Genomic DNA, 25,133 nt, shown 5'->3' with positions numbered 1-25,133 from the left:
AAAAAGTCTCAGTTTTCTACATTCTGCAAATGAATATAGCTGAAGCAGTAGAAATTCCTGTCATTGCCAATGTAAGTTAAAGACTTTCTGCCAAAATAAATAAATAATAACCATTAGGAAAATAACCATATAATGCCACAAAAGGAAGCCTCTGAAATGATCAGATATCCTATTTTGAGTCCCGTTAATGGAGCACAACATACATCTTGCAACAGCTTGCATATTTTATTTGCCTGGATCTATCAAAATAGAAGAAACACTTTTATTCTAGTAAGAGGTATCACAATACAAAAATGGAAATAAGAGTAAACTGGTAAGTGGGATTTATGTAAATGCTTCAGTGAGCGAGGAGCAGGTCCTATTAGCAAGCCACTGGGATTTAGGCTCTCAAGTAACTGAATCCTTGTGGTAGTAATTTCTTGTAAGAGCATCTCTTTTTATTTGTGTTTACAAGACTTGAGTAGCGGAGAGCTTACTCTCTTTTTTAAACAAAGCTGGCTCTTACCAAAAGAATTCACAAGTCTGTAAGAGCTCCTGCTTCCGCAGCCTGCTAACCCAGCTCTCACCAGCGAGATGGTTCTGAGGAACATGCAACAGCTGCTGTTCCAAGCTCTTCAGGACCAAAAGCCTAGGATGCATGAATGCTCCTCTTCCCTTCCAGTTAAGGGCAGAGCTATTGAAGTGCCAGCCTCCAAGGTCTACATCACTGCTAATTTCTTGACACAACTCATGCTTTCTTTTACATTTTGCAGTCGAAATAATTTTTCATAAACCCAATTCTTCCCTGTGCTCTCCATTTCAATAAACAATAACAACCAGGTATTTGTCAAGTTCCCAGACAACTTATTCTGTAACTTGTCTGCCTTTGGCTTTGCCTTAGGCTTATGCCTATTTGAGGTGACCCAAAGCTGCCAGACAACAATTCAGTTCCTACTAAATAACACGCACAAAAAAAACCCGAAACCAAAAAAGCCCCCAAAACCCATACTACTTTTTTTTTCCCTCTCTGGGATGTAGACTTTATTACAATGTGCCTATAACAATGTTCTCTAACAAGCAGCCCTAAGGTCAAATGTGTCCCTTGATCAATTTACTAGAGGTCCCTGATGCTGCTGCTGTGGGTAGACTGTCTGGGGAAAAAAAATAATCCCTTTATTCCTTTGCTTCACTGTAAGGAAAAAAAAAAAAAAAAAGCCATCACAAAGACATTTTTCTTCTCCCTCTGCTCTTGACAAGTCAGGTAAACAAGGAAGGAATATCTAGCTGCAAAGGACTGTAAGAGATCAGCATTTGTACAGGCCTATAAAAACTTACTGTTTATTTATCAAGCTACTGGATGCATGAGAATGATTCAGAACAAGGCTAATGAGATTGGGAAGATGTTTTAGCAAAACACCTGCAAAGCTATTTTGCATGAATACAAATAAAAGCCACTCTGGATGTGAGTGCCGTGTGGTCGTCTTTATACAATAATTTAACTATTCAGTACATTGCTATGGTCAAAGCACTGTGACAAGCAATCACACTAATTCAGAGATGCTCCTAGCAGTGTAGCCATCATGTTAACCTACTCCTGGTTTGTCAGTAAAGCTGCGAATGTTTATCTATTTTTGCTCAACAGATCAGTATCGACCATTAAGTAATGACTATACCCAGAAAAGCAGACTTGATACTAGTAGACTTGCTACAGAAATCGCTTCCTGCTTGCACTCAAGCAGCAGCAGGGAAGGAATTAATCTCATCGGCCAAAATGGCTGAGTACCACTCTTACTCATGCCCGATTGCATGACTTTTGTTTCACGTATTGTGACTTATTTTCATCTCTACGTGCGGGTTTTAGTCCCAGACTGGCACTAACGTTAATGGGAACTCCCCTATTCAGGCCCACAACTTGGAGACGGACAGCAGCTCCGGGTTGCCTCCAGCTATTAGTAGACGATTCTTGGCATTGTCTTTGCTTATTCACTATGCACCGATTCCCACCAGTTCTGATTAAACATGGTAATTCCTGCAAACACAGAATGTGCAGCCCCTTTAAAAGACACGCTTCCCCCAACCCCCCCCACCCAAAAAAAAAGAAAGACTACCCTTTGCAATGACCTATAATGGGTCTAAATAAAGCCTGAGCTGTTCCTTACTCATGCATAACTTCATTACTTCTGTTCTCTCCACACCCTGCCCAGTTGGCATAATTTGCAGAAGGGTTTTGGCATGGACAGTTGAAACACCCACATGCTGCCTGAACTAAAAAGCTCGATCCTAGAGTCCTTTTCTTTCTGAGCGATAGCTAAATGAGACTTTTATTTTGCTAGCACAGGTCCCGTCTGCACTGTAGGTTTCAACCCACTAAGACTGAACTCCAACCATGTTCCCAGATTAGGACAGCTACAGTCTACAGCATCTCGCCCCACGCGATGACTAGAGAGGGCTTAAAACCTGGCAAAACTCCAACCTTTATATTTCATATGACTGGAATTAAATTCCCCCTAAATTAGCAGACTCCACCTCTAAAAACCCAGAAGTCACCACACATGGTAATTAGCACACACCTTGGTGTGGTCCAAAAGCAAGACACGAACAAAGAACGAGCACGGGCCACAAGGAACAGTCACAAGCTTCTTCAAAGAGCATGCATTCCCCACTCCAGTGCCATACCCTGAAACAATTTTAATCCATCTTTCTCTTTAAGCAGAGACAGCACCGCCACCAACGATGATACGACAGTGACAAAGGAGGGCTGAAATTCAGACCCAAATTGTTATTCCCCTCAGCTAGGCAGTTATGCACAAGAAACACTGCTTGTAAACACTTCTTTGTCAAACACTCAATTACAAGCTGCTTTATGAACAAAATGAGCCAGGCGCAAGGAAAGCAAGAGACGAAAATGGGGAAGCAATCTAAAATGGCATGCAGCCATTACGCCGCCACGTCCCCCAGTAATGCTTAGGGCTGTACTGCCAGCCCCTCTTACAGGAGGGCATGGACGCATGCTGGGAAAACACCAAATTCAGCTTTTCAGAATGGGGTTCAGGTTTTGTGGATCTAGACTTTGTTCTCTGCTGTAGGGATTATTTCCTATGTGGTAAGCAAAGAATAACTTTTTTACTTTTATATTATTAGTTTTGGCAGTATGCACCTGGAAGAAAAAGAGCACATGTACAAATGAGGAGCAAGTTAAAAAACCTCAATTCAGGCAACGCTTGTAATATGACTCTCTTCCTTTGTGTCATCCCCGTTTACACCTTTATACACTGAAATTGCTCCATACGAGCTGAAAAGTAACTGGAAAGCACTTCCCCCCCCCCCCCCCCCCCCAAAAGCTGCAGATGCACTCCACAGCAGACCTATCTGACCAGCTAAACTATCTCCATCTTCGATCCGAAAGGACTGAGGCACTAACTCCAAAAAGATACCTATGACTGACGCTACAGCCAATAAATGTCATGTTAAACTAGAAAATATTGCCTTACAGCCACTCAAAAGTTTTGAGAACCAACAGAAAGACAACTTTATGAGATCCAGCACCACCTTCCAAAAGGCTGCAATATTACAGCATCTGAGGGCTACTCATCACAGCACTGTTATTCTAGCTGCCCTGGACAGCATCCACTGCTTGATCCATTACCTCGTCCTTGGATTCTTTTAGCAATATTATTCCAGTGGATAAGGTTTCCCCTGGAAGAAGTTTTTTCCTTGTTTTTACTATTCAGTGTCAATGAGTCAAGCAGGGCTGTAAGAGGAAACATTAGAGAGTGCAAAATGAAACCTATTACAAGTCTTCAACTTTAACTTGCATTGGATCTGCAGCTGAAGGAAGAACCAAGCCTGTGCTCCTTTACTTACTGCTGAAATTAAAGCCTTTAACCAGAAGAAAGCAGAATGTGTAAGGAAGGGTGAAGACGAAAGATTCGTTTTTAAATTAAAAAACCTGCACATATTTACATAACTCACTTTAGACACTAACTTTCAGAATCGAGCAGCTATCCAAGTAATACTTTTCTTTGTAATCTCAACAACTCCAAAGAAACAAAACTGAGAGGAAGCTACTGAAAAAAAACCCCAAACCAAAAAAATTTTGCATATAACGATAGTAAGAGTTTATATGTGTAATTCCTAAACTTAACATTTGAAATACCCCCCTTACTTGGATTTTTTATTTTAAAAGTACATTAATTTCAAGGCTTAACTTCAGAAAAATTTTAGAATCAATTTACAGGGCTAACAGCCAGAAAAACCTACATACAGACAGGGCACATTTCGACTCTTGAGTTAAAAGATACATACATACCCGACTATGCCTTAAGACTCCCTCAACCAGTAAGCTTTGAAGAGCTTTAAATCTATCACAAACCCCTGCTGGCTTTATTTAATTCTTCAGTTTCTTTTAGACAAAATGTTAGAGAAAATAGCATGGGTTTCATGGACTGACTTTGCCAAATAAATAGTGCAATGGCATTCACCTGAAGAGCTACTAGTAACCTTGCTTGAAGGACTAAAGGGAAAAAAATAAGGGCTTATTTTACCTAAGAGATGTCTTCAAACCAAAAACGTGCTTATGCAAGCTGCGTATATTCTCAACAGCTCGTGTAAACCATCCATCAGGCAGAAGTATGAAAATTAGCTCCCTTAAGAATCCACACTGAAAAGAGGTTGAGGGATGTGGGTAACACTGCCTGAGGCTGCAGTTTGTGAGGCGAAAGCAACTGAGAGGTGGAAAACAGCATCATCTTTGATAGGCTTCCACGAGGAAAGCCAAGTGAGCTGGACCAGTGCCATTAAATGACTTCAGGCAAAGACTGGCAACCGCCAAAGCGATTCTGCTGCAGCTCCTGGTGCACTGATCCCTGCAGTCTCTTGCAGAAATGGAGATCCATTGCAAGCAGTAAGCAAGGACAAGTTCTGCATGTTGAAAGTAACAGTATCTCATGAAAAAGATATTTATTCTGCCTCAACCACAAGTGACATTGGAATGTCATTTTTATGTTTGTTTTAAATCAGCTCAGATTTAGACTGGAGCTGCGCAGATGGTTTAGTTATTATAGTGATAAGCACGCTAGAGGAAGAGTATTGTTCATCTACAACTACTATGCTTGTTTCACACACATAAAAAAATACCTGTGATCATCCCAAAACTTACAGGGTGATCATAAGGAACCATACTCTACCTGCTGCCATTCAGAGGCTTTGTATTTTACTGCAGACATTTGGTGCAAGACCAAGAACATGGGCTACGATTAGGTAACAGATCCCAAACCCTTGTGCAAAGCCAGCTAAAATATTAGGCAATTAGTGCTTTAAATCAAGGTGGAATAACCCTTTAGACATTTCTTGTCCAAACCAGAAAAACAACATGCAAAAATGCCAAGGCTGCTTCAGCTGCTTCTAGGTCCTAGCCTCTTCTGCGGCATCTGCATTATACCCAGGAAAAGGGGCTCTACACAGCTCATAGGACACCTAGAATGTGCCCTATCTCACCATCATGAAGAGATGTGCAAGAAAAACCTCCAGCCAAGGCTCTGAATCTCTTCAAACAGCACACACTACACCAGGACTAGCTGGAGACAGAGCACCATTCAGACAGTACTGTGTTTCTCCATTCTTCAATTTGCTAAAATCACGAGATATAACAGAAGTGCTCTATCTTGGTGCCTTCTCTTCTCCAGAAGCAAATATACAAATAAAACAAAAAAAATGAGAGAAGGAAAAAAGGAAAAGAAAGAAGACTTTGTGCATTGTGTCAACCAATTAAATTCAACAGAAAAAAAGATACAAGTGGTTATAGCTTCCTGTAAATTACTTCATGTAATTAAATAGCCTTCTCTAAATTACAAACCATTTAGCTCTTCTTTTATAACAATGTAACCAATGACCACCAACAACCTTTTTTATAGCTTCTGATGCCACATAAGTTGTTAGCAATGAAATTTCCTTTTTATTTCTCCCTTTCAAAAGAAGCCATTGTAATGAGATTCATTCACAGCTACTTACAGAACATCAGCAAGAAGAGAGGACTGCTTTGTTTCTCTTTTTTTCTGCTCTTGTCTGAGGCTATATTTAAGCAAATGTGACCTAAGGTCCTTATCAGTCATCTAACTGTAGGCAGAGAAGTTAAAAGTGACCTGCAGGAGTTTTAAAATATGGAGCTTATAACTGGTTTGATTTTTCACATACATACAACATAACTTTCTTACACTGTAGCTGTGTGACTTAACTATCTTCCTATCACTTCAACTTTACGACCTTTTTAAACTTTGAAAGCACCAGAAATGTCAGGTCAGGTCTTCCCTGTTTGCTAGGGATGAGTCCTGCGAGATGAGAGCTGCTCTAAGCGGCCTCCTCCAGATTGCTCCATTTATTAAATACCTGTGCGTGTCTCGAGTTACTGAGGTCTGTTCGGCCACACTTCACTGGGTCTGCAGCTATCACATCTTCTCCTATGGGGAACTGAGCTGGAGACATAAGGCCCCCAAAGACACTGTGGTTCAGGTCCACTAGAGGTAGTGTAGGAAGTCCCAACACAGAGAAAGCACTGGTACCATCCAGTGCTTTAATCACCACGCTCTCTAGACCTGCTCTAACACATTGTAAAAGTGCCGGCAGCCATCTGGAGAACTGAACGCATTGCTGTTGCCCAAATGCTGTTAAGTGGGAGAGGTGAATGGGGACAGATGGGAATTTTGAAGAGGAAAAGCGGTGACAAAGAAGGTGGAAGCCAACGCTGCAGGCAAAGCCTCAGGTTCTGGTTCTGAAGGCAGCAGGGTCCATACCATCGTAATGATCCTTAAAAACAAAGCAGAGAGCAGAGTGCACATGGCAAGACACTGCATCCCCATGGCCACGCAACCTCCACTTGCTCTGCCACCCGTGAGCAGTCCCCTCCCAAGCAGGAGGGAAGCCCACGGCAGTAAGGTGCTGGTCCATGTGAGCAAACCCTGCCAGACCCAGCATGGGACCGGCGTCCCCCAGCTGCACTCCCGGGCTGGGGCACAGCAAGAAGCTGCACTCAGAAGCAGCTGAGCCTCTCTGGGAGGATCAGGCGAGTCCTACAAGAGCAGGGACAAGTGGGGCACATGGAGCAGCAATATTGGCAAGTGAGGGGCTGCTACAAAATGGGAACCCACTGGCCCAGACAAGTAAGTATTTCACTTACATCAGTGAAAAGCACAAAGCCACTTTCTCCCATACATAACACTTTCAGCGGCCAAAGAGTGCTTTACATCACTCTGTTCAGAAAACAGTATTTACAGTGTAGTAAAATCCAGCACGTACCTCTGTTTCATGCTTCGGTATTGCTCTAAAAACAGTTGGATTCTCCCCCCCCCCCAATTCTAATAAACATGGTCTCCTCAATTGATGTTTCCCTACGAGAACTGCAGGGGGTTTTGAAATACATTTTTCCAGCTTAAACGAAGTCCTTCTGCTACCTTAGCTCCCAGCCGTTTTATGGCACTATTTTGCACCACTCCTCCCAAAGCACAGCATGCTAGAGATCAGTTATGGAAGCTGTGCTGTAGCTCTCAAAAGGCGGCTGCAATCCCATGATGAAGTTACCTGTGCCACATCTGTAACGCAAACCTTAATTGTCTAAGGTTCATATAGCACTTTAAAGAAACACTGAAGAAACTAAACACACTGCGAAGTTCCCCCCCTGTTGCAGAGCGGGCTCTGTAGCCACTTCAAGAATCTCGACGAATTCTTGGACAAATTTAGCAAAACCAGCAGCACTTCTTTGTAATAGCAGCCTTTCATTTGGGAAATAAACATCCAGTATTTACTTACAAAGGATTTCTCCTCCTCCTGCCACTGCTGTGCTATGCCCACTGCTTCCCCTCTATTTTGATGCAGAAAACAGAATACCAAGCGCCTAACCAGAACTTAAAGCAGATTTTTAAATTAGTTCCTGACAGTGCAAGCAGATTGCTATTGATTGAAACGAGGCTGATTTTAGGCCTTGGATTAGCAAACCTAATGACTAAATACTGTATTGCCCATTTCAGTACTTCGCACCGTTACTCCCCAGCGGTTTCCTAGGCAGCTGTGAAGTCTCTGCACTTGCAGATTAGCTTGAGAGAGCAAGGCAAGGCCATCTGTGGCTGTGCCGCGCAGCCCTACTCAGCTGGAAACAAGGACCTCCTCCGAAATCCCCTCGGGACCAGGCCCCCGGCCCTACAACCTCATTAAGAGCTCCGAAGCCAGCGAGACCGTTCGCACGGTTAAAAGCGAGCCCGTGTGCAAGAAGGCCCTGCCGAACCAGAGCGGCACCCCTCGCCCAGCTGGCCCTGGCTCCGGCCGAAGGGGAGCAAAGCACCAGCCCCGGTAGGCAGTGGTGGAGAGGCTGCCCGCAGGTAACGGCCCAACTCTCCCAGCAATCAGAAATGCGCCCCGAAAACTACTCGGTACGGAGCTTTCATGTCCAAATTGTAAATTCTTGTACTTAGGACGGTAGGAATGGATCCTTGTTTTAAGCTACACATGAAGCAACATTTTCCCGATTAAAAGAAAATGGACTTTTTTTTTTCCTTTTGCTTTGTTGTTCAGTTTCAAAGAACATTTAAATAACAATATCTGCTAACAAAAAGGGTAACATCAATTAGAAACAAAAAGAAACTGGTTTCTGTAATTTCGGTGTTCAAAAGCAGTGAAATGCAAACACCAAAGCAGCACACACACCAAACCAAACCAATCCCCAAAACCCACATTAAAGGCAACATTTTTTTTTTTTTTTTTTTGGTAAGTTAGCTGCCTAGGATTCATTTGCTTTTAATAGCCTGAGATACTGAAAGTAACAGAACAACTTACTATCATATTAAGGTAACAGAGTAAATTACTACCAAGTTTAGACCCTCTTAGACAGATTTCAGCTTCCAAACGCGACATTATTGAGACATGGAAGGACAGGCATATCCATACCTGTCCTCTGGCCCACAAAGACACCAAAGGTTATTTTTTGGACTCGCTCTCCTACATGGCTGCTGAACCTCAGCTAAGAAAGGTACATTTCAGTCTCTGAACTCTGCATCACTAAGCAAACACTCTGCCTCCAATCCACCAGTGGCTTCAAAAGCACATCCAAGTTTTCAATTTACCATTTATCGTTATCTGGAAAAATACAAATAAAAATCAAACAGCTACGTGCTCCTATTGCCCAACTGTCAGCACAAGCAGTATGATGCCAAGGGAAATTTTCCACACAAGGTATTTCATTAGCCAGATGAGTTTCTAGACAGTTTCCCTCTACCTTGGGAAAAACCCCATAGCCTTTCAGTACCACCACGACACACAAAATGGGGCCAAGGATACGTAACTGGTTTGAAGACAAGCTGTCAATTTTCACCTAGACATCAGAAGAAACAATGTGCATCCTGGATGGAAAATGACTTAGTATATCACCTCTAGCTCAGATCAGCAATAACGCAGAGCAGTGTTCTCCTGGGGGGGGGGGGGGGGGGGGGGGGTGTTATATTCATCAGTGAATGTTGGATAACAAGCTGATGAGCATCACAGAAAAATCACATGAATAGGTAATCAAACATGTTAATGTAATTTAGCAGTTCCAGTCCAGCAAGAGCCACACCAACAATATACATTAATCATCAATAATGCTCAGCAGTTTGACAAAGGCTGGGGAGTGAATGAGAGACAGGAATTAACTCTGCTTTCCCTCCCTCCAGGAAGCTCTGCTGAAGTCACAGAGATGTCACACCCCCAGAGCAACATGACAGCGTTAGCCTTCTTGCCCTTTCCTCCCATGCTCCAAACCCAGCACGCTATTTATGAGCACTAAATACATGCTACACCACCCTTTTCTCCTCAGCTTCTTTGAGACTCTGCCTCATCTCGGGTGATTTAAACAGTGGGTGAGAAAAGGAAGGAGGAGGTGTGAGACACTCATCTTCGTGACAAATGACTATTTGCAGAACAGAGTGTTATTACAGCCGCATTTAACATCTAAACATATTCAATATACTGTGATGCTCCCAAGCTGACTAACCACAGAGCCTGAGGTTAAGCTAACTTGAAATATCAGCAACTTTTTCCTACTAGCCCCAACACTTTTTAGAAGGAGGTCGGCCCCATTTTTAGTCTACGTACAGAAATGGCAATGGGTCCCAAAGCTCAGAAAAACCCCACTGTTCTACATCCAGGGTGACCCCAGGCTGCTCAGATGTTCAGAGGAATAAGCAAGTCCAAAAATGAACCCCAAAGAGAGAAAAACAGCTCAGCTAAGGCTAATGGAAGACAGACTCAAAGTTCGAAGGGTGACTCTCCAAAAACTGGAATGACGACTCAGGACAACTCAAGGAAGAGTAACTGGAACTAAGAGGTTTCATCTTATATCTACCTCCTACTTCATCTGAGTGAATTATACACCCAACCATAGAGGAATCCTTTAAAGAGGTGATGGGCTCCTCTCCCCACCAGCACTGTCTGCAGCTGCGGCGGGGATTCCCTTCCACAAACCACTGGTTTAGTCTTGGACGTGGCTTTTAAAAAAGGCAATGACTCAATTCCCAACAAATGCTCCCATGTTGGAGGCAACTGCACACTTTCAAAGGGGCAAGCTTTACTGCAGGCCACTCTGGCTACACTAAAATACATCACTGCTTCAAACACTTTCTTATTCCTTGACATGCCCCTGACGACTGAGAGGTTTTGTCGATTCCTACCGTAGAGCAGCAGTTTCAAGTCAGCACCTTTCCCTGCGCACATGTGTTGAGAACAGCCCCAAATCCTTACAAATCTTTGGCCAAAGGACCTATGACTATTTGAAATGCCCTTTTTTCCCCTCTGCTTGGTTACAGCAGGAGATAAATGTGTTTGAATGATTTTTATACACAGTGGGAGCAATAGGCTGGAAAGGACAGATGGGCTTTTGCAACCCTCTCCCCACACCCTGAGGTACAGAAGAACAAAATATTCAGGAGCAAATAGTAATCTGGATGCTTTGTCAAAAGCAGTGAAGTATTCGTCTAATTTTCTAAACAAAGCAGACAACCTGGCACTCAAATCAGCTTACCACTTTGCACCTCTCTACAAGGATTAGCAGAATGCCATAATTATAATGCCCAATTTGATTTATTAGAGGAGGCTGTGTAGAAAAGATGACAATTCAGTAGCATTGTGAAGAGAAGGGATGAGAGTATAAGGAAAGCTTCAAATTGAACAGTAATTTCTAAGCAACATCTCAATATAATTAACATTAATTACAGTAAGCTTTCCAAATTAGGTATAAACCTATGTTTAATAACCCTGAGATGCAAAAATCACCCCCAAATTCCAGGAAACTTAATATTACAACCTATTTGTCTAGACAGCTTGGCAGGAAATGCCAGAATTCTAGGCGTAAACTTTGTGGTTATTAAAAAAATGAAAAATTATTGAACTTGTCTGTATAATTTGCGTAATTAGTTTGAACTAAGAACAGCCTAGTTTATCAGCTTAGATTTTGCTGCTACTTTCATGAACCTTACAGACCTGAAAACTTGTCTGGTTTTCACAACTGTATCAGCTAGGATAATAAAAGGTAATTAAAAAAAAAAAACTTTTCAATAAAAGATGAATTCTAAGTGTGACTTGTTTAAAAAGGTACAATGTATTAATGAGTCACTCATCACAGGTTTTATTTTATACTCTGTGCAAGCTCCTCACTCTCTTTGATTTTGTTACTTATACTTACAGGGGAAAAAAAAGATTAAACAAAGAAAGATGAACTCAGGTTTTCATTAATGTGGCAGCACATACCCTATTTAATCGCTGATGGCAGCCAAATACTCGCCAGAAGAAGCAGATAACAATGTCCTCATTTTTCACAGCTGAAGTACAAATAATCTAAGCGTTTGGTAAACTAAGGCAGCAGCATATAATTACAGAAACTGGAGTTTGGCCAGTGTAACAAAACCTCGTACCCCAAAGGTTTCTAAGGAATTGTCATGAAATCAGTAGTGGCCACAACTACTGGAAACTTAGTTTTAAATTTCATGTAGAAGATGTCACTGTTAACAACCCTTTCCTCCTCTGCAGCGGGTGATGAACTGCCTCACCCCAGCTCCAAGAAGAGAGGACCTCCCCGCTGCCCGGCAGAGCACAGCCTCACACATCCGCAACGGTGCAAATACGTGAAATGCGCTGAACTCCCTGCAGCTTAATTTTAGACCTGAAGGAACAACTCTCTAACCCGTAGAAAGGCAGTATTTACTGAAGCTAGGCTTTCATGTTAGAGAGGTTTTGGTGGCAATCGAGGCCTAATGACCTCCTGTGGTGTTCCTTGTTTCCATACTCAAACTGCACCACTCTCAGTTGCATCAACATGAGCATTTGTAAGGTTACTCCGGGGACCAGAGTGGAAAGTGAGCCAGCTTTATGTATACTTTGCAAGGGTCGCTGGATTGGTGTTTGGGGCCTTTTCATGTAAATAAAAAAACCTGACGCAACAGCAGCTTTACAAAGGCAGAGGAGCTGATGAAGCAGAATGCCACAATCCTGGTGTAAGCAACAGGCAGGAATACCATCCAGCACTACTGCTTCTAAACATTTTATATCAAAGCCAGGGACCTCCGGTGAAATACATGCTTAGCATTTTGTGGGTTTGGATGCCAAGAAAAAGGTCGTAGTAGCTCAAACTTTCATCGAAACTAAAATGTGCATCTATTTGCCCATAATAAAAAGTCATTTTAATTTGCAGAGAGTGAAAATTTGAGCACAAACTCATTGCACCTGTAACCAGAGGGGGAACTGAAACCCTATCACTCAACTACTAGCAAAAACAAACAAGAAACTTGATATATTTTAACTACATATACACTGACGAGTCTAAAACCAAAACATTTGGTATCACTTTGGGGAATTAAAAGAAAACAAACCTGGCAAATATTCTACTAGGAGTGCATGGTTACATGATTTGCTACCTAAATACTTGCAAGCAGAAAAGTACTAACATCTTTACCCAAGTTATTTGCACTGAATTATTCCAACTATTTTTTTTTTAAAATAAAAAGGAAGAAAACAAAGTCTGCTAATTTGTTCATGAGAACAATCAGCCACCAGAAGAGTGGGGCCATGAACAGACCATTAGAATTTGTATCATAAAATGTGATGAGCCCTTCTGAACAAATATGCTACAACACAATCCAAAAGATTGTGTGTGGTGGAGAAGTTGTGTGTGGGGGGGATTACATTAGATAATATTATCAATCCTTTCAAATCCTAAAATATTGAAAGTCTGAAAAAACACTTCCAATAACTGGACAATTCAATCTTTCTTTGTCTGGCACGCATACAGAACTAGTTTCACAGAAGAGAAGGTGTGCTTGGATTAAAAAGCTTTTTCTTTGCATCACAGAGAATAAAAAATAGTTTTTCATCACAGCGTAGTTCTTAGCTCAGAACAAATGCTGAAGGGTCAAGTACACTGGTCTTCCCACTGGCTGCCATTTGGCACCATGTTAGCGGACAACTGGGAAAGTGTTTGTTCATAGATACAAACTGCTGTGCCATGTGGATTTCAAACTGATGAATGAGCACCGAGTCACCAACGCATCTCCCTGCTGAGCAGCAGTTAAGGGATAAATAGCCTGCCACCCATAGTGCCTCTTTTTTGTCACCTCCCCAGCTCTGTACACACTGTGGGTCAGATGGGAGTCTCCACAATCATCCCCTCCAGCATGACAACTCTTAATTCATTAATGCTTATGCTTCATTTTAGAAGGGCATGGAGAAAAGACTCCGGAGAACACAACCTCCTCCAAACTAAAATACTTTTTATTTCCACTTCTAAAATACTTGAACTTTCTCTCCTTCTCAACATACCGTTTTGGGGGCACATGAACTTATGAGACGGACATACTTATGTTTGCAACTTCCAGGTGCACATTAACAAGCACATCTTCTCCAAAGACGACTATGATCCGACTGATGATTTCTATTTGTGCCTAAGACTGCAAGAACCACAAACCTATGGTATAAACTACTGTCTCAAAGTTGCAGGATACAAGGGAGGTCTGCTCCTTCCTTCTTGCACTACCCAGTACACCTAGTCTTCCATTTTAGCTTATGAAACTTGCCCACAACACAGGATTTGTGCACTTGGCCAGAAGTCTTGTAAGAGACGTTGTTTTCACCAGCACAAGTTACCAGAGAAGCCAGTTACATTAACAACCCCAACCTACCAGCAGGACATTTCACAGTGGCCAATGCCATGATACAGTCGCTTCAGATGAGAAATAATTTCCCTACCTGTTTGGATAGCTTCAAAGGGAGTTTTTTCTTCATCCGTTCTTTGCCTCTTTCTGCCTCTCTCTCAGAGCTCCCAGCATCATTGTTATGGCCATTTTCACTCGGTTCAGCAGACACACAGTTTTCAGATTCTCTGGGTTTCTTTCCTGGATGCCTCTCCCATTTCTCCTTCCGCTCCTGAGGCTTTAGTGACATGTCCTTCTGTAAAGGAGGAAAAAAAAATAGTGAGTTCTTTAAGTTCTTTGAGACTACTTTTAAGCATTAAGCAGTACAAATATTGAATAAAAACACAAACAAGACAGCATGTTCTTTCCAGAGATGACTTAAGATGAATAATTAGGCACGCACAATGCAAACAGTAATTTTAGATTAGATTAGGATGAATACTCTCCAGGCTATGTGTTTGATTAATTTCAGCGATGCTGGAACTGGTTATGAAAATGAGTTTGCTTCAGATTAATTCAGGAACCATACGTCAACAGCACATGAACAAATCAGCATCCTGAAGGAAAGCCTTTAACTGCTCAACTGAAACAGAGGTGGTTTTTATTTTGTTTTGTTTCTGATCTCAGAAGGCAACATTTCAGACCCCCCTTGGGCCTGACAGTCTCTGATTCACAGTAGCATTCATATGGAGAAATGCACTTCTAAATCCTACCATGCATTCAATAAGCAAGCCGAGATCAATGGGATCTAAACACATAACAGAGGTTGAACACTTCTAAGTGTTAAGTGCCTGCCCTGAATCAGGACTATAACATACAATCTAAGCACAGTTTAAAAGCGGGTATGTCATGTCATAATGATTAACATAGGAAGTGAGATCAGAGAAGGGAATTACTACTGCTATCCCTGGCATCTTTGAGGACTGGAAGCTGAACTCTGGGTGACAATGTATCAACCTCTCCCCCCAACACACACCACACAGAAAAAAGAATTTAAGGAATAATATGCCAAATCACTATGACATTAGTTCACTACAGCTAGATAAATTTTTCCCCAATGCCTTTTATTAACGGCTCAAGGGTAAAAACTAAACTCTTTTGGAATGTTTTACAGAATCTCTATCCCAATTAATTTTTTATGTGAGGTAAATATATCAGATTAGGAGATACCTTAAAAGCACTGTTCACCATGCCAAGATTTGTCAACTTCAGCCACAGGAATTTTTCCAAATTCCTCATCCCCCCTTTTCTAAATGCCTCGCTTCTGACTCAAGCAATTACATCACGGATATTTGTATCCTACACGAATGGAGCTCGCAATACAACTTGCTCACGTCAACGCACACACCTTCGGTACTGCAGAAGAGCTCATGCAAATCATTAGCTCTCTAGACTCTCAAAAACTAAAGCCCAACAAAAAAGAAAATTAGGGACTGGGATGAAATGCCCTGCTGATTGCTCTAGATTACTTCCTCCCCCTCTTGTTTAATTAGTGAACTGACTGCCTCAGTGTGCAACATGCTGATTCCACTCCAAATCACTCACTGTTTGAAGTCACCCTTCCCTGTGAGGCAAGATGATGCACTGACACTTTACGGTCACAGAGACATTGAAATTTCAATTACAATGATAAAATACATACAGGTGTTTCCTATTCCAACCCTGGCTCAAACACAATTAGCCAGCACCCAAACTCTACACACTTTGCACAGGGGTCCTGTGCGGCTGGCAAGCTCCTCTTAAAGCACACGTACATACAGCAAGTTGCAGAACCCCCAAAGATACGATCCCCACCCCAAAATTAAAATAAGTAGCACTGTCTCAGAGATGCAGAACATACCAGAACACAGCTCAGCTTGCCAAGTCCTAGCGAAACTAGTGAAAGAGCAAGGAAAATGATTGTCTGGCAATATTGTCCATGAATGATAAAACAAGGAATGCAAATTAGTGTTAAGTTGCTCGCTTTGGGTTTTAGTTTTAAGATAGCATGCTAAAACAGCAGTTCAAGATGCCACTTTAAGAAGGTCACATTGCCCTATTTACTGGGAAGCTGCCGAGATAGAAATCAAAATGCTAAGCTTTAGTAACTAATCAGAAACTAGTGCAATGGAAATGACATCTGTTAACTGATACTCAGCAAAACATTCAAAACAGAAGTCACCAAAAATGTGCACTTCTTCATAAAGCCAGATGCAGCTGCAGCGTGACGGCAGACGCATGGAAGATGCTGCATGAGGTGACACAAGCCCCTGAGAAGAGGGAAAGGAGGCTGTGGCAGGGGAATGCCACCACGTGAAAGCACCAGCAAATAATGCGCTCCTGCCTCAGCGTGTAATACTCACTTTTAAGGATGCTTTCAAAGGCAGTAAATGGCCATTTCGGTTTAAATTCTAGCTGGCTTCACATGGGGATTGGGTCTCTGTTAATGCCTTAGGGAAAGTCTTCCCTCAGCACCCACAGCACATTCGCTGCACGTTTTAGACGATTCACTTCACCACGTAACTAGTCTGGAAATCTGTGGTTTTCCCCTTACTGAATGCTACAAAATTCCCTACTTAGAAATTTAGCTTTTTATCCCCATTTTGTTTGGAGATTTAAGGTTTGTCTCATCGCTGAGCTACTAGCAAAATTAATTCAGGGAATACAGTCATAGCTGGGTCAAAGCCAAGGAAATAATGCGTTCACTTGTAGTGCCACTTGCGTCCAAGAATCTCAAGCACTTTCCAAACAGCCGTGAATTAAGGCCCAAGCCCTGGTAGCCGAGGCCGCTGCTCGCCTCTGGCAAGAGGAAGGCCGAGGGAGGGATCCTGGGGCAGCCATGGGGAAGAAGCCAAGTTTCTCAGCCCCGTGACAAGAGAAGCTATTCCACAGGCCCGTTCCTTCCCACTTCAGTAGAGGCTGCAGCTCACAGAACTTTGCTTTTTCTGAGAACCCAGGACACTGAACTCAGCTTCTCCTCACTGACAGAGGGTGACAGCAGGGCTGTTTTCTATGCTGCTAAATGCAAACTTCTTTGCAGCCTCAGGCAGAGAGCAGGAGGGGGCTAATGGGGTTTCTGTTCTTGCCTCCTTTGTTTCCTTTCTATTTACTCTACTAAAAGAGCCTTCCAGCGATTGTTCTTTTACTAAAGTTTACGACCTCCAAGTTGGGGACCTCACTTAGCACAAGAGCTTACTATTTTTGGATGTGCATCTGTGCTTGCGCACAGGCAATTGCTGGAAAATTTAAGCACATACAAAATATACAGTACATCACTACAGTTAACAACGTTTATTGATGCACCTTGACTTCAGTCCAGAAATCCCAGCCGGCACGTAAGACTGGCCTTCTGACAAACTGCTCCACTGGAGCCTTCCCCCTAGACAAGCCCAGACAAGCAGTCATTTTCGCCCTTTGCACGTCACATAAAGCCTAGGGGTTCACACAGCGACAATGTCTGAAGTCAGGCCCTGAAGTCAAAAGGTCTCCATATCCAACCTTGGCATTTCTGCCCAACCCAGGAGTCAGCAGACCTGGCTACATTTGCTGTCAGGGCCAGTAAATCCCCTTCTCCAGGGAAGGCTGGTGGATCCAGGCCCATTCTCTCTTCTCAGTTCCAGGAAGGAGATTGCCAAATCTTGTTCCAGAATATACAAAACTATTTTGTTCCTTACTACTCACCGCTTCCAGGGCTGTCTCCTACCTGTCCTCACTTAGGAATCTCTCTCACACCTTCCAGGGCAGGCTACAGCCTCTCCATCTGCAGCCCCTTGCCTGTCTGGGCTGCAGACGGAGAGCAGATGGTTCTAATTGGCTGAACGGTTACAGATAAGAAAAAATTAGGCCTTTCCTTACAGCCTCTTTCCTGGCAGTTACTCCATAAAACATACAGATTCTACTTCCCCATTTGCTTATTTGGATGTACAGATACCAAAGAACACTTCAGCTGAAAATGTTATTGTGGTACCTCCTCCAGCTCTAACTGAAATACCTTGCACACCAGTAGCTGTGAAGATCCACTGGCATACCACCGCAGCACAGGCTGGCAACCCAAGTACGTAACCTAGACTCTGTAACAGATTTTGAGAGTCCATAATAAAAATCGCTGAATTTTTTTCTTCGCTATTTGGCCCAAGCTATGCAATTGCACCTTTGCTTGCGGCGGAGCTGGTGACATCCTTAATCACTTGGAACACTCCTTCCTGAAAAGCCATTTTTCTGTCACCAAGGCACAGCTGCAATCTCCAAAGACACTCAAGGTACACACTGCTCAGTTTATAAATAAAGCTGTGAATAATGCTGGGCGCATGGCCCTCGGCTCTGGAATGAGACCATTCTTACCCATAAAATGCCACAGCAAGAGACTTCTGCACAGTGGACTCCACGTTGCCTATTTGATCAGAAAACAATGATCAGCCCTAGAGGACCCTGGCGCAAGCTCACATCCACAGCCATCCGCTGGCTGGAGTTATCACTGCGTGTTTGCTCAGCCCAGCTCAAACTCTGCTTTAATCCTCTGAGTTTACACAGCTCTTTGAGATCTCAGAAAGCAAGTAGGGGGAGGTTGGAGTTGTAAATACCTTTCATACACAGGGAACACTTAACCTGAAAAAAAGTGCAAAAACCACACAGCTAGATGAAAAACCTGGAGCATGCTGCTGGGGTGCAGAGCAGAAAACCAACACCTACAGTTCATAAAATAACTACCCTGAGCCCTCAAGGATCAGTTCAAAATGCAGCCCTGGTGCGAAATCAAGTCCATTACAATCCCCCGTCCCCAGGGCCCATCGGACACTGCAAGGCTCAGACACGCAGCCAAGGACTGGTTACACTCCACTCCTGCCAGACTGCCTCTGCTGACTTCAGAAGATTATATGGGCTGATTTCCCAGAAGGAAAACAGCCTCCAGCTTCTCTCTCCACAACTCTTCGCTGCAGCACTTATTCCTTAAGTTGGGGAACGTGAAATATCCCACTGAACATCAAACAGGAGAAGGATCTATGCAAAGGAAATAAAAAAACGTACTGCTGTCTCTAAAACTGACCCTGCTTCTCCTGTTTCTGCCTCCAGCTTCTCTCAGCAAAATTGCAATGGGAAAGCTCCCGAGGATCTAAGCACCAACTATCCTTATATCAACTTTATCATGCAATTAGCAGTAGGGTTGTCAAACGTGTTTGTTTAATAGTTCAGGGAGAGATCCTGGCTCAGAGAGGAACTGAAACAGATTTATTTTTAATTAGGTTACTTTAAAAATATTCCTACTGACCTGATACCCAGTTTATAGAACAGCAACATCGAAACAAATGCTGACTTAATATATGCTCGTGCTTTCCAAGCAGACAAAGCACGTTACAAATACAGACAGGACCACTACTAAGGGAAATCTATTGTCCATTTAGTTGCATAAAGATGACACAAGAGACAGTAATTCAAACGGAAAGATAATATTGGAGATATACATGAGAAACTTACATGAAAGAAATTAACTTTTGAGGCATGGATTTGAAGATAGGTCCGTAGAGAGAGAAACCACCGCAAGAACAGGAGCGAGCACAAGAAAAGATGAGTAACCAACAGGCAAATGAAATTAGGTGAATAATGAGGACAGAAAAAAAGGAGAAAAAAGGAATGGGATAAGAAGTAACTCTACCAGAAGGTATCAGGTAGGACCATACCAAAGTGATTGAATTTGAACTCAATGTGGTGAACAGGCAGCAAATGCAAGTGGAGATCTTAAAAACAAGCAGGAGCACACTGTAACGGTGGGAGAGGAGGAGACGTTTGAGAGCTCAGCTCTGGAGAGCTATGGGGTAGAAGGAAAACAGGGAGGGCAGCGAAGGCGAAGGAGCCGCAGCGGTAGGACTGGCCCGCAGCTCAGTACAGCAGCTCCGCACTGGAAGCCCCATCTGGCAGCAGGCCAGCCCGGCTTCGCTCTCCCCACAGTTCAGGGCACTTTGGGAGGCACTTGGCTGGCATCTCCAGCTGGCAGGCTGCAATTTTCATGGACAGGGAAGTTCTCACTTTTCCTGTAATATAACACACACTTGTTTGTTTTACTTCCCTGCCCTCTCTTCTCCCCCACTGCGAACTTCACTAAAAATGTAACTCAAGCCCCTAGCCTTTCAGCCAAAGCCACTAAAGCTTTTTTAAAAGGGGGGAAAAAAAAAAAAAAAAGAGTCTAGATTTGAAATGACTCTCTTGCTTTGACCCTACATTCAAGCAACACAATCAATATCAATTAAAATGATTGCAAATTAAATCCTTGCTTGTTTAACCTTAGACTGCAATTCTCCTTTCGTAGCTGACATATTCCAGATGAGTTTGGGTCTTGCTTTTTAAAATGCATCACATTTGCTCTGACCCTGTCACATGTTTAGCTCAAGAATAAGACAACTTTTTGACAAGACGGCTTTGGAAATGTTAAGACATTTGAAGCTGCCACTGGTTTGCAGGTTTATGATACATGATTTAACTTAAAAATAAAACCGGATGAACCAAGAAACTGACTGTAATTGAAACAGTCAAATTTATTACCAGAAGCTGCATTCCTGTCACCTGTGAAGAGCTAAAGAGCAAGCTGCTGGTACTCTGCTAAATGCCCACTTGTTATGTCTCCCAAGAATTAAGACCTTTGCTGCTAGGACCTTGAAGACACCATACCAAGTAGAGACACCTTGGACAAATGTTACCTCAACACAATGTAGCCAAAAATTACAAAAGAGGAAGATCAGTATCGCTACTTTTAAATGCATTTCAATCCACAATAATTTTCATTTCTCATTTCCAATCCTGCTCTTTTTGCTTGCACAAGACCCGAATAAAGTGCTGAGCAGTAATTGTTTTAAAAAGTTGGGGAGAAGGGGGCTGGTACTGTTCTCTTCCTTCTCAATTACTTGAGGGAAAAAAACCAGTCCTCTCCTTCCACCGTAATACCAAGTACCTGGAAACCGTGTGTTTAATAGAAATTTAGGGGACGATAAAAGTAAGAATGTATACAGCAAATACCTTCTCTTTAGTAAGAGGTGAAGGAAATCTGCATGAATGTGAGCATAAGGCTGTCCATGGTTTTGGTATAAACCCTTCTCCACCATCACCCATTGGGGAGTTAGATACACAAAACCTACTGTTTTAAGCAGCACTCTGCACGCTCAACAGGAAGCCAGCCATGGCTTTCTCCTCCTCCTCCAATTTCCTCTTCAGAGCCTGCAGGCGCCTCACCGCAGAGAACTGCGCCCGTCTTCCTCACTACCTACTAGCAGACATACTGTACAGCTATTAAAACTCCCACAGGTGCTTGCTGTCCATCAGAAAGGAAATGATCCCATTTTAAGCCATCAGTATTTCCTCTAGTGATGGCAGTAAATGCCCGACGAGTGCTCACAGAATTACTGTCAGCGGAAAGTGTGTCAGAGAGCAAGGGAGCTTAAATGATTGAAGGGAAGCTGGGGCACCATTTTCAGGTAGATGAAATGAGGCATATGGCAAGCCCAGCCTGCCCAGCTTTTACAGGCTGCAGGAGTGCTGAAAGGCGCTGCTGTTCGTGCACCACAAGGCCAACCTGCCCAGCTTTCAGAGCAGATAAAAGTACGTTTCGGCTGAAGCTGCTTTCAGCCAGGACTGGGAGCTCAGCCTGCCCAGTTTATGTAGTGTATGAAGGAGCTGGAAAAGAGCTTGTGCTTATCCGACAGCACCTACTTCAGCTTATTTGAGCAGCATCACTGCACTGCTGGGTATGAATGCTGAGCACAGAGCACGTGTCTCCTGCAAACTCCTGTCGTCTCGGTGTGTACCCTCCCAAGAAGGAACAATTAGAATGGCAGCAGCACTGCACGCTGCCCTCACACTACCCAACATCTCGCAAGTGACAGACTACGCATAACACCTCCATTTTAAAGAATGTGATCTGGGGACATCAATCTCAATAAACTTCCAAAGGTACCCAGCAAGTAAGTGGCCCAGTCAGGCACGCGCTCCAGGTGCAGTGTTTTGGAAAGACGTTCCTCAAGTGTGCCAATATTCAATGACACTGCTGGGCCCACGCTGCTGACGGGCAGCAATCACAAGCTTGTTTACAGAGCAGCCTTTAAACACTTAATCTGAACTAATTCCCCTTCCCCGCAGATTATTTAAACAGGCACTCGTATTGGATTCAAACAGCTCCCATCCAGTGACAGGATTAGAACCTGAAGAAGAGGCTCCTTGCTTGAAGCCAGATGTGGCCCTTTCATCACTCATTTCAATCTTGCCAGGACGGTAACACAACCCCCAGCCTCCAGCTGCACCAGCTGGCCCCAAAGGGAAAGGCGTGAGGGTCCTACCAGCACAAACAGGTATGGCACCTGGATGCTTTCACCACCACCAGTTTTCAGCTAAACTGGTCAGAAAAAACAGGAAGGCACTGTTGAGTAAAAGATGCCTCCAGCCTATTTGTCACTACGGACAGGAATGCTTAGAAATACTGTGTCTCTCTTTAAAATTAGTAACAAAAGGAGAAGACACAACTGTTTCAACCTCTGCTGAGAGGGGGATGTCATGCTTCCATGAACTGGACTCTGGAAACGGAGTTGAGCCAACCTGAGGCTGGGCAGATGGATAGGGCGTATGGCTCATTTACCAAAGGCAGAGGCCTGAACTGGTCTCCTCCATCTATATATCTGCATTTAAAGTTTTGATCTTCACAGTGCAAAGTATATAGCAACCACATTATGATTGTACTGGTTATCATGTGAATAGCTTCATACTTGAGACTTAAAAGACACAGCTATAATGTTAGGTAGCTTGGTCATGAATTCAAGAATCTTAGGCCCGATTTCTTCAGAAATTCAAAGCTTCTACCCACTAAATACAAATGCAAAGTTTTAATTTATTTTCTAGGATTCCTGATTCAACCACATGTGTTGTGTCCACTCATTTTATGGTACATACTTTTAAAACATAGCCACAAAAAACATACTGCTCTTAAGGCAGTAGCACCTACAGAATGAAAGCTCCAGACGAATCTCCCATGTGGTGACAGCCTCGAACACATTCACTCTACAAAAGCAGCTGCAGACATTTTGAGACTCTGCCTCCAGCCTATGCTCTTCATTACCACCCTCCTAGGAAGGGTGCCATTCCCAAAGATGCTGCAGAAGAGAGGTATGAATGTTCTTCTTCAACAGCAGACCAGTCTGCAAGCTTAGCTTCAACTGCAGTTTGACACAGCTTGCACAAAGCCAACGAACACTGCGCTGAAGGAGATGAACGCTCACAAATTCACTTCTGCCAACTCTGCTGTAGGGGCGAGAGTCTCCAGAAGAAAACCAGCCATATTCTGATCCCTGGTGCTGCATGATAAATTAATTTATGTTTAAGCTCTATGACACTAGAGGCATTTTTTATCAACTCTGCAGTTGCCCTCAGTGGTAGGCAACAATTTTCACTTCAGCTGTCATGAGGTCTAGAATGTGTATTAAATAATTAGTCCTCTGGTAGTTTCTTTTGGCTAGGAAACAAACGAGAAGAAATACAAATGATCCAACAACAAGAAATATGTAGAAGCCAGCCATCTCCAGAAACAGCTGCCCATAGCGTATTACTTCAACCTAAGGGGAAAACTCTGAGTCGAGTGACGTCTAGCAGAAAAGAAATGCCTTTCTAAATACCTAAACGTCACATGCGCTAATGAAAAGTCTGGGACAGTGCATCTGTGCCACCCTTGTCACCCTCGCTCCTCCTCAAACGTGCTGCTGGAGAAATGTATTGTACAACAGAGGTCTACAGCTGTCAGTCTCACCAGCAGCTACGTTCTCCCACGTCGAGTGGCTTAGCACACCACGTGCTCGTCAGCAGCTCATCTATAACTGGTTTGCTAGAACAAACAACAAACAACCAAATGTTTCCATATATCCTTAGGGCTTCCTAGAATAGTTCCAAACATTCTGATATCTGTGTCAGGAATGAAACATTCATTTATATCCCAGGCAATCGCTGAGAAAGGGGAAACATACACTACAGTAGCAGGCAATCTTGATGTATTTTATGTTACAAAACATTTTCAATCAGAGAGCTCAAAGGTCATTAATAGATTTTCATATGTTTACAGACAGCAGCAATTTCAAGCTCCATAATTTTAAAACTGCATGTCAGTCTCTCAACTTCCAGCTGTTATTTCAACATTAGATAATGAACACAATGCAAAGGTTACACAATCACTTGAACTAGCTTACGCTGTAGATCCAGTCACACAAATCATTATTAAATTCTAATTACACATATATTATTTTACAACTCTTAGTAGAACAGCAGGGCAAATCTTCTTTTATAAAGAGATCAACAGTTTAGAAAAAGAGGCCAGAAAGGTTATTCTTTTAATGTGACAGAGAGTTGTTCCTCTCTCTCCCTCCATCACCTAAACCACTGCTGATTTATGAGTCTCAGAAACAAAGCTGCATCTTGTTAACACCACACCAGTCAGTGCACATACAGCTATCAGCCCATATTTTGCTTAAGTGCTTTATAGATCCCTAACATATAGACATTGATGCCTACTTAATATAATCATCTTTGATCAGAGGAAAAAAAAAAAGCATTTAGTGATTGCCCAGTGTACTGTCTGAATATGCTCCTGTTTTTAATTTATACAACTACTTTGAAACTGAGGGTGTCTTACCCTTCAAAACTTAAAGAGATTTCTCCTTGGGAGAGTGTTGTTATCTAACCTAAAGTTTTGCAAGACATCAGGCTTCCATACCATAGGGTTTTGTTTTATTTTATTTTAATTTTGGACCAGAAGAAATCACTGTAATCATCCAATCTGACCCTTTTATCATACAGCCAAATGAGCAAAATCACACAACTGTGAAGTAGTCTTAGGGAAATCTTGGAAGTGCACTAGCAAACTACCCCATTACCAAATAAGAAAATCAGCAAATTATGTTTTGCTCTTGCCTCTCTCTCTCCCCCCCCCCCTCTATTCCCAGGCAGTGCAAAGTGTTA

General features: G+C 42.8%; 1 protein-coding gene across 18 annotated transcripts in view; it reads right to left on the bottom strand.

Annotated features, from left to right (window-relative positions):
* The window catches only part of FBRSL1 (fibrosin like 1), a 558,190-nt gene that overhangs the window by 392,194 nt on the left and 140,863 nt on the right, over positions 1-25,133 (bottom strand). For all 18 annotated transcript variants that reach the window (XM_069794958.1, XM_069794967.1, XM_069794969.1 and 15 more), the window contains exon 2: positions 14,233-14,433. In XM_069794958.1, the coding sequence (XP_069651059.1) occupies positions 14,233-14,433 (201 nt within the window). The remainder of the gene's footprint in view (positions 1-14,232; positions 14,434-25,133) is intronic.

This window comes from Haliaeetus albicilla, chromosome 10, assembly GCF_947461875.1.
Source record: "Haliaeetus albicilla chromosome 10, bHalAlb1.1, whole genome shotgun sequence".
NCBI classification, from domain to species: Eukaryota; Metazoa; Chordata; class Aves; order Accipitriformes; family Accipitridae; genus Haliaeetus; species Haliaeetus albicilla.
The sequence above is the reverse complement of the archived record's forward strand: the minus strand, read 5'-3'. Positions and strand labels throughout refer to the sequence as shown.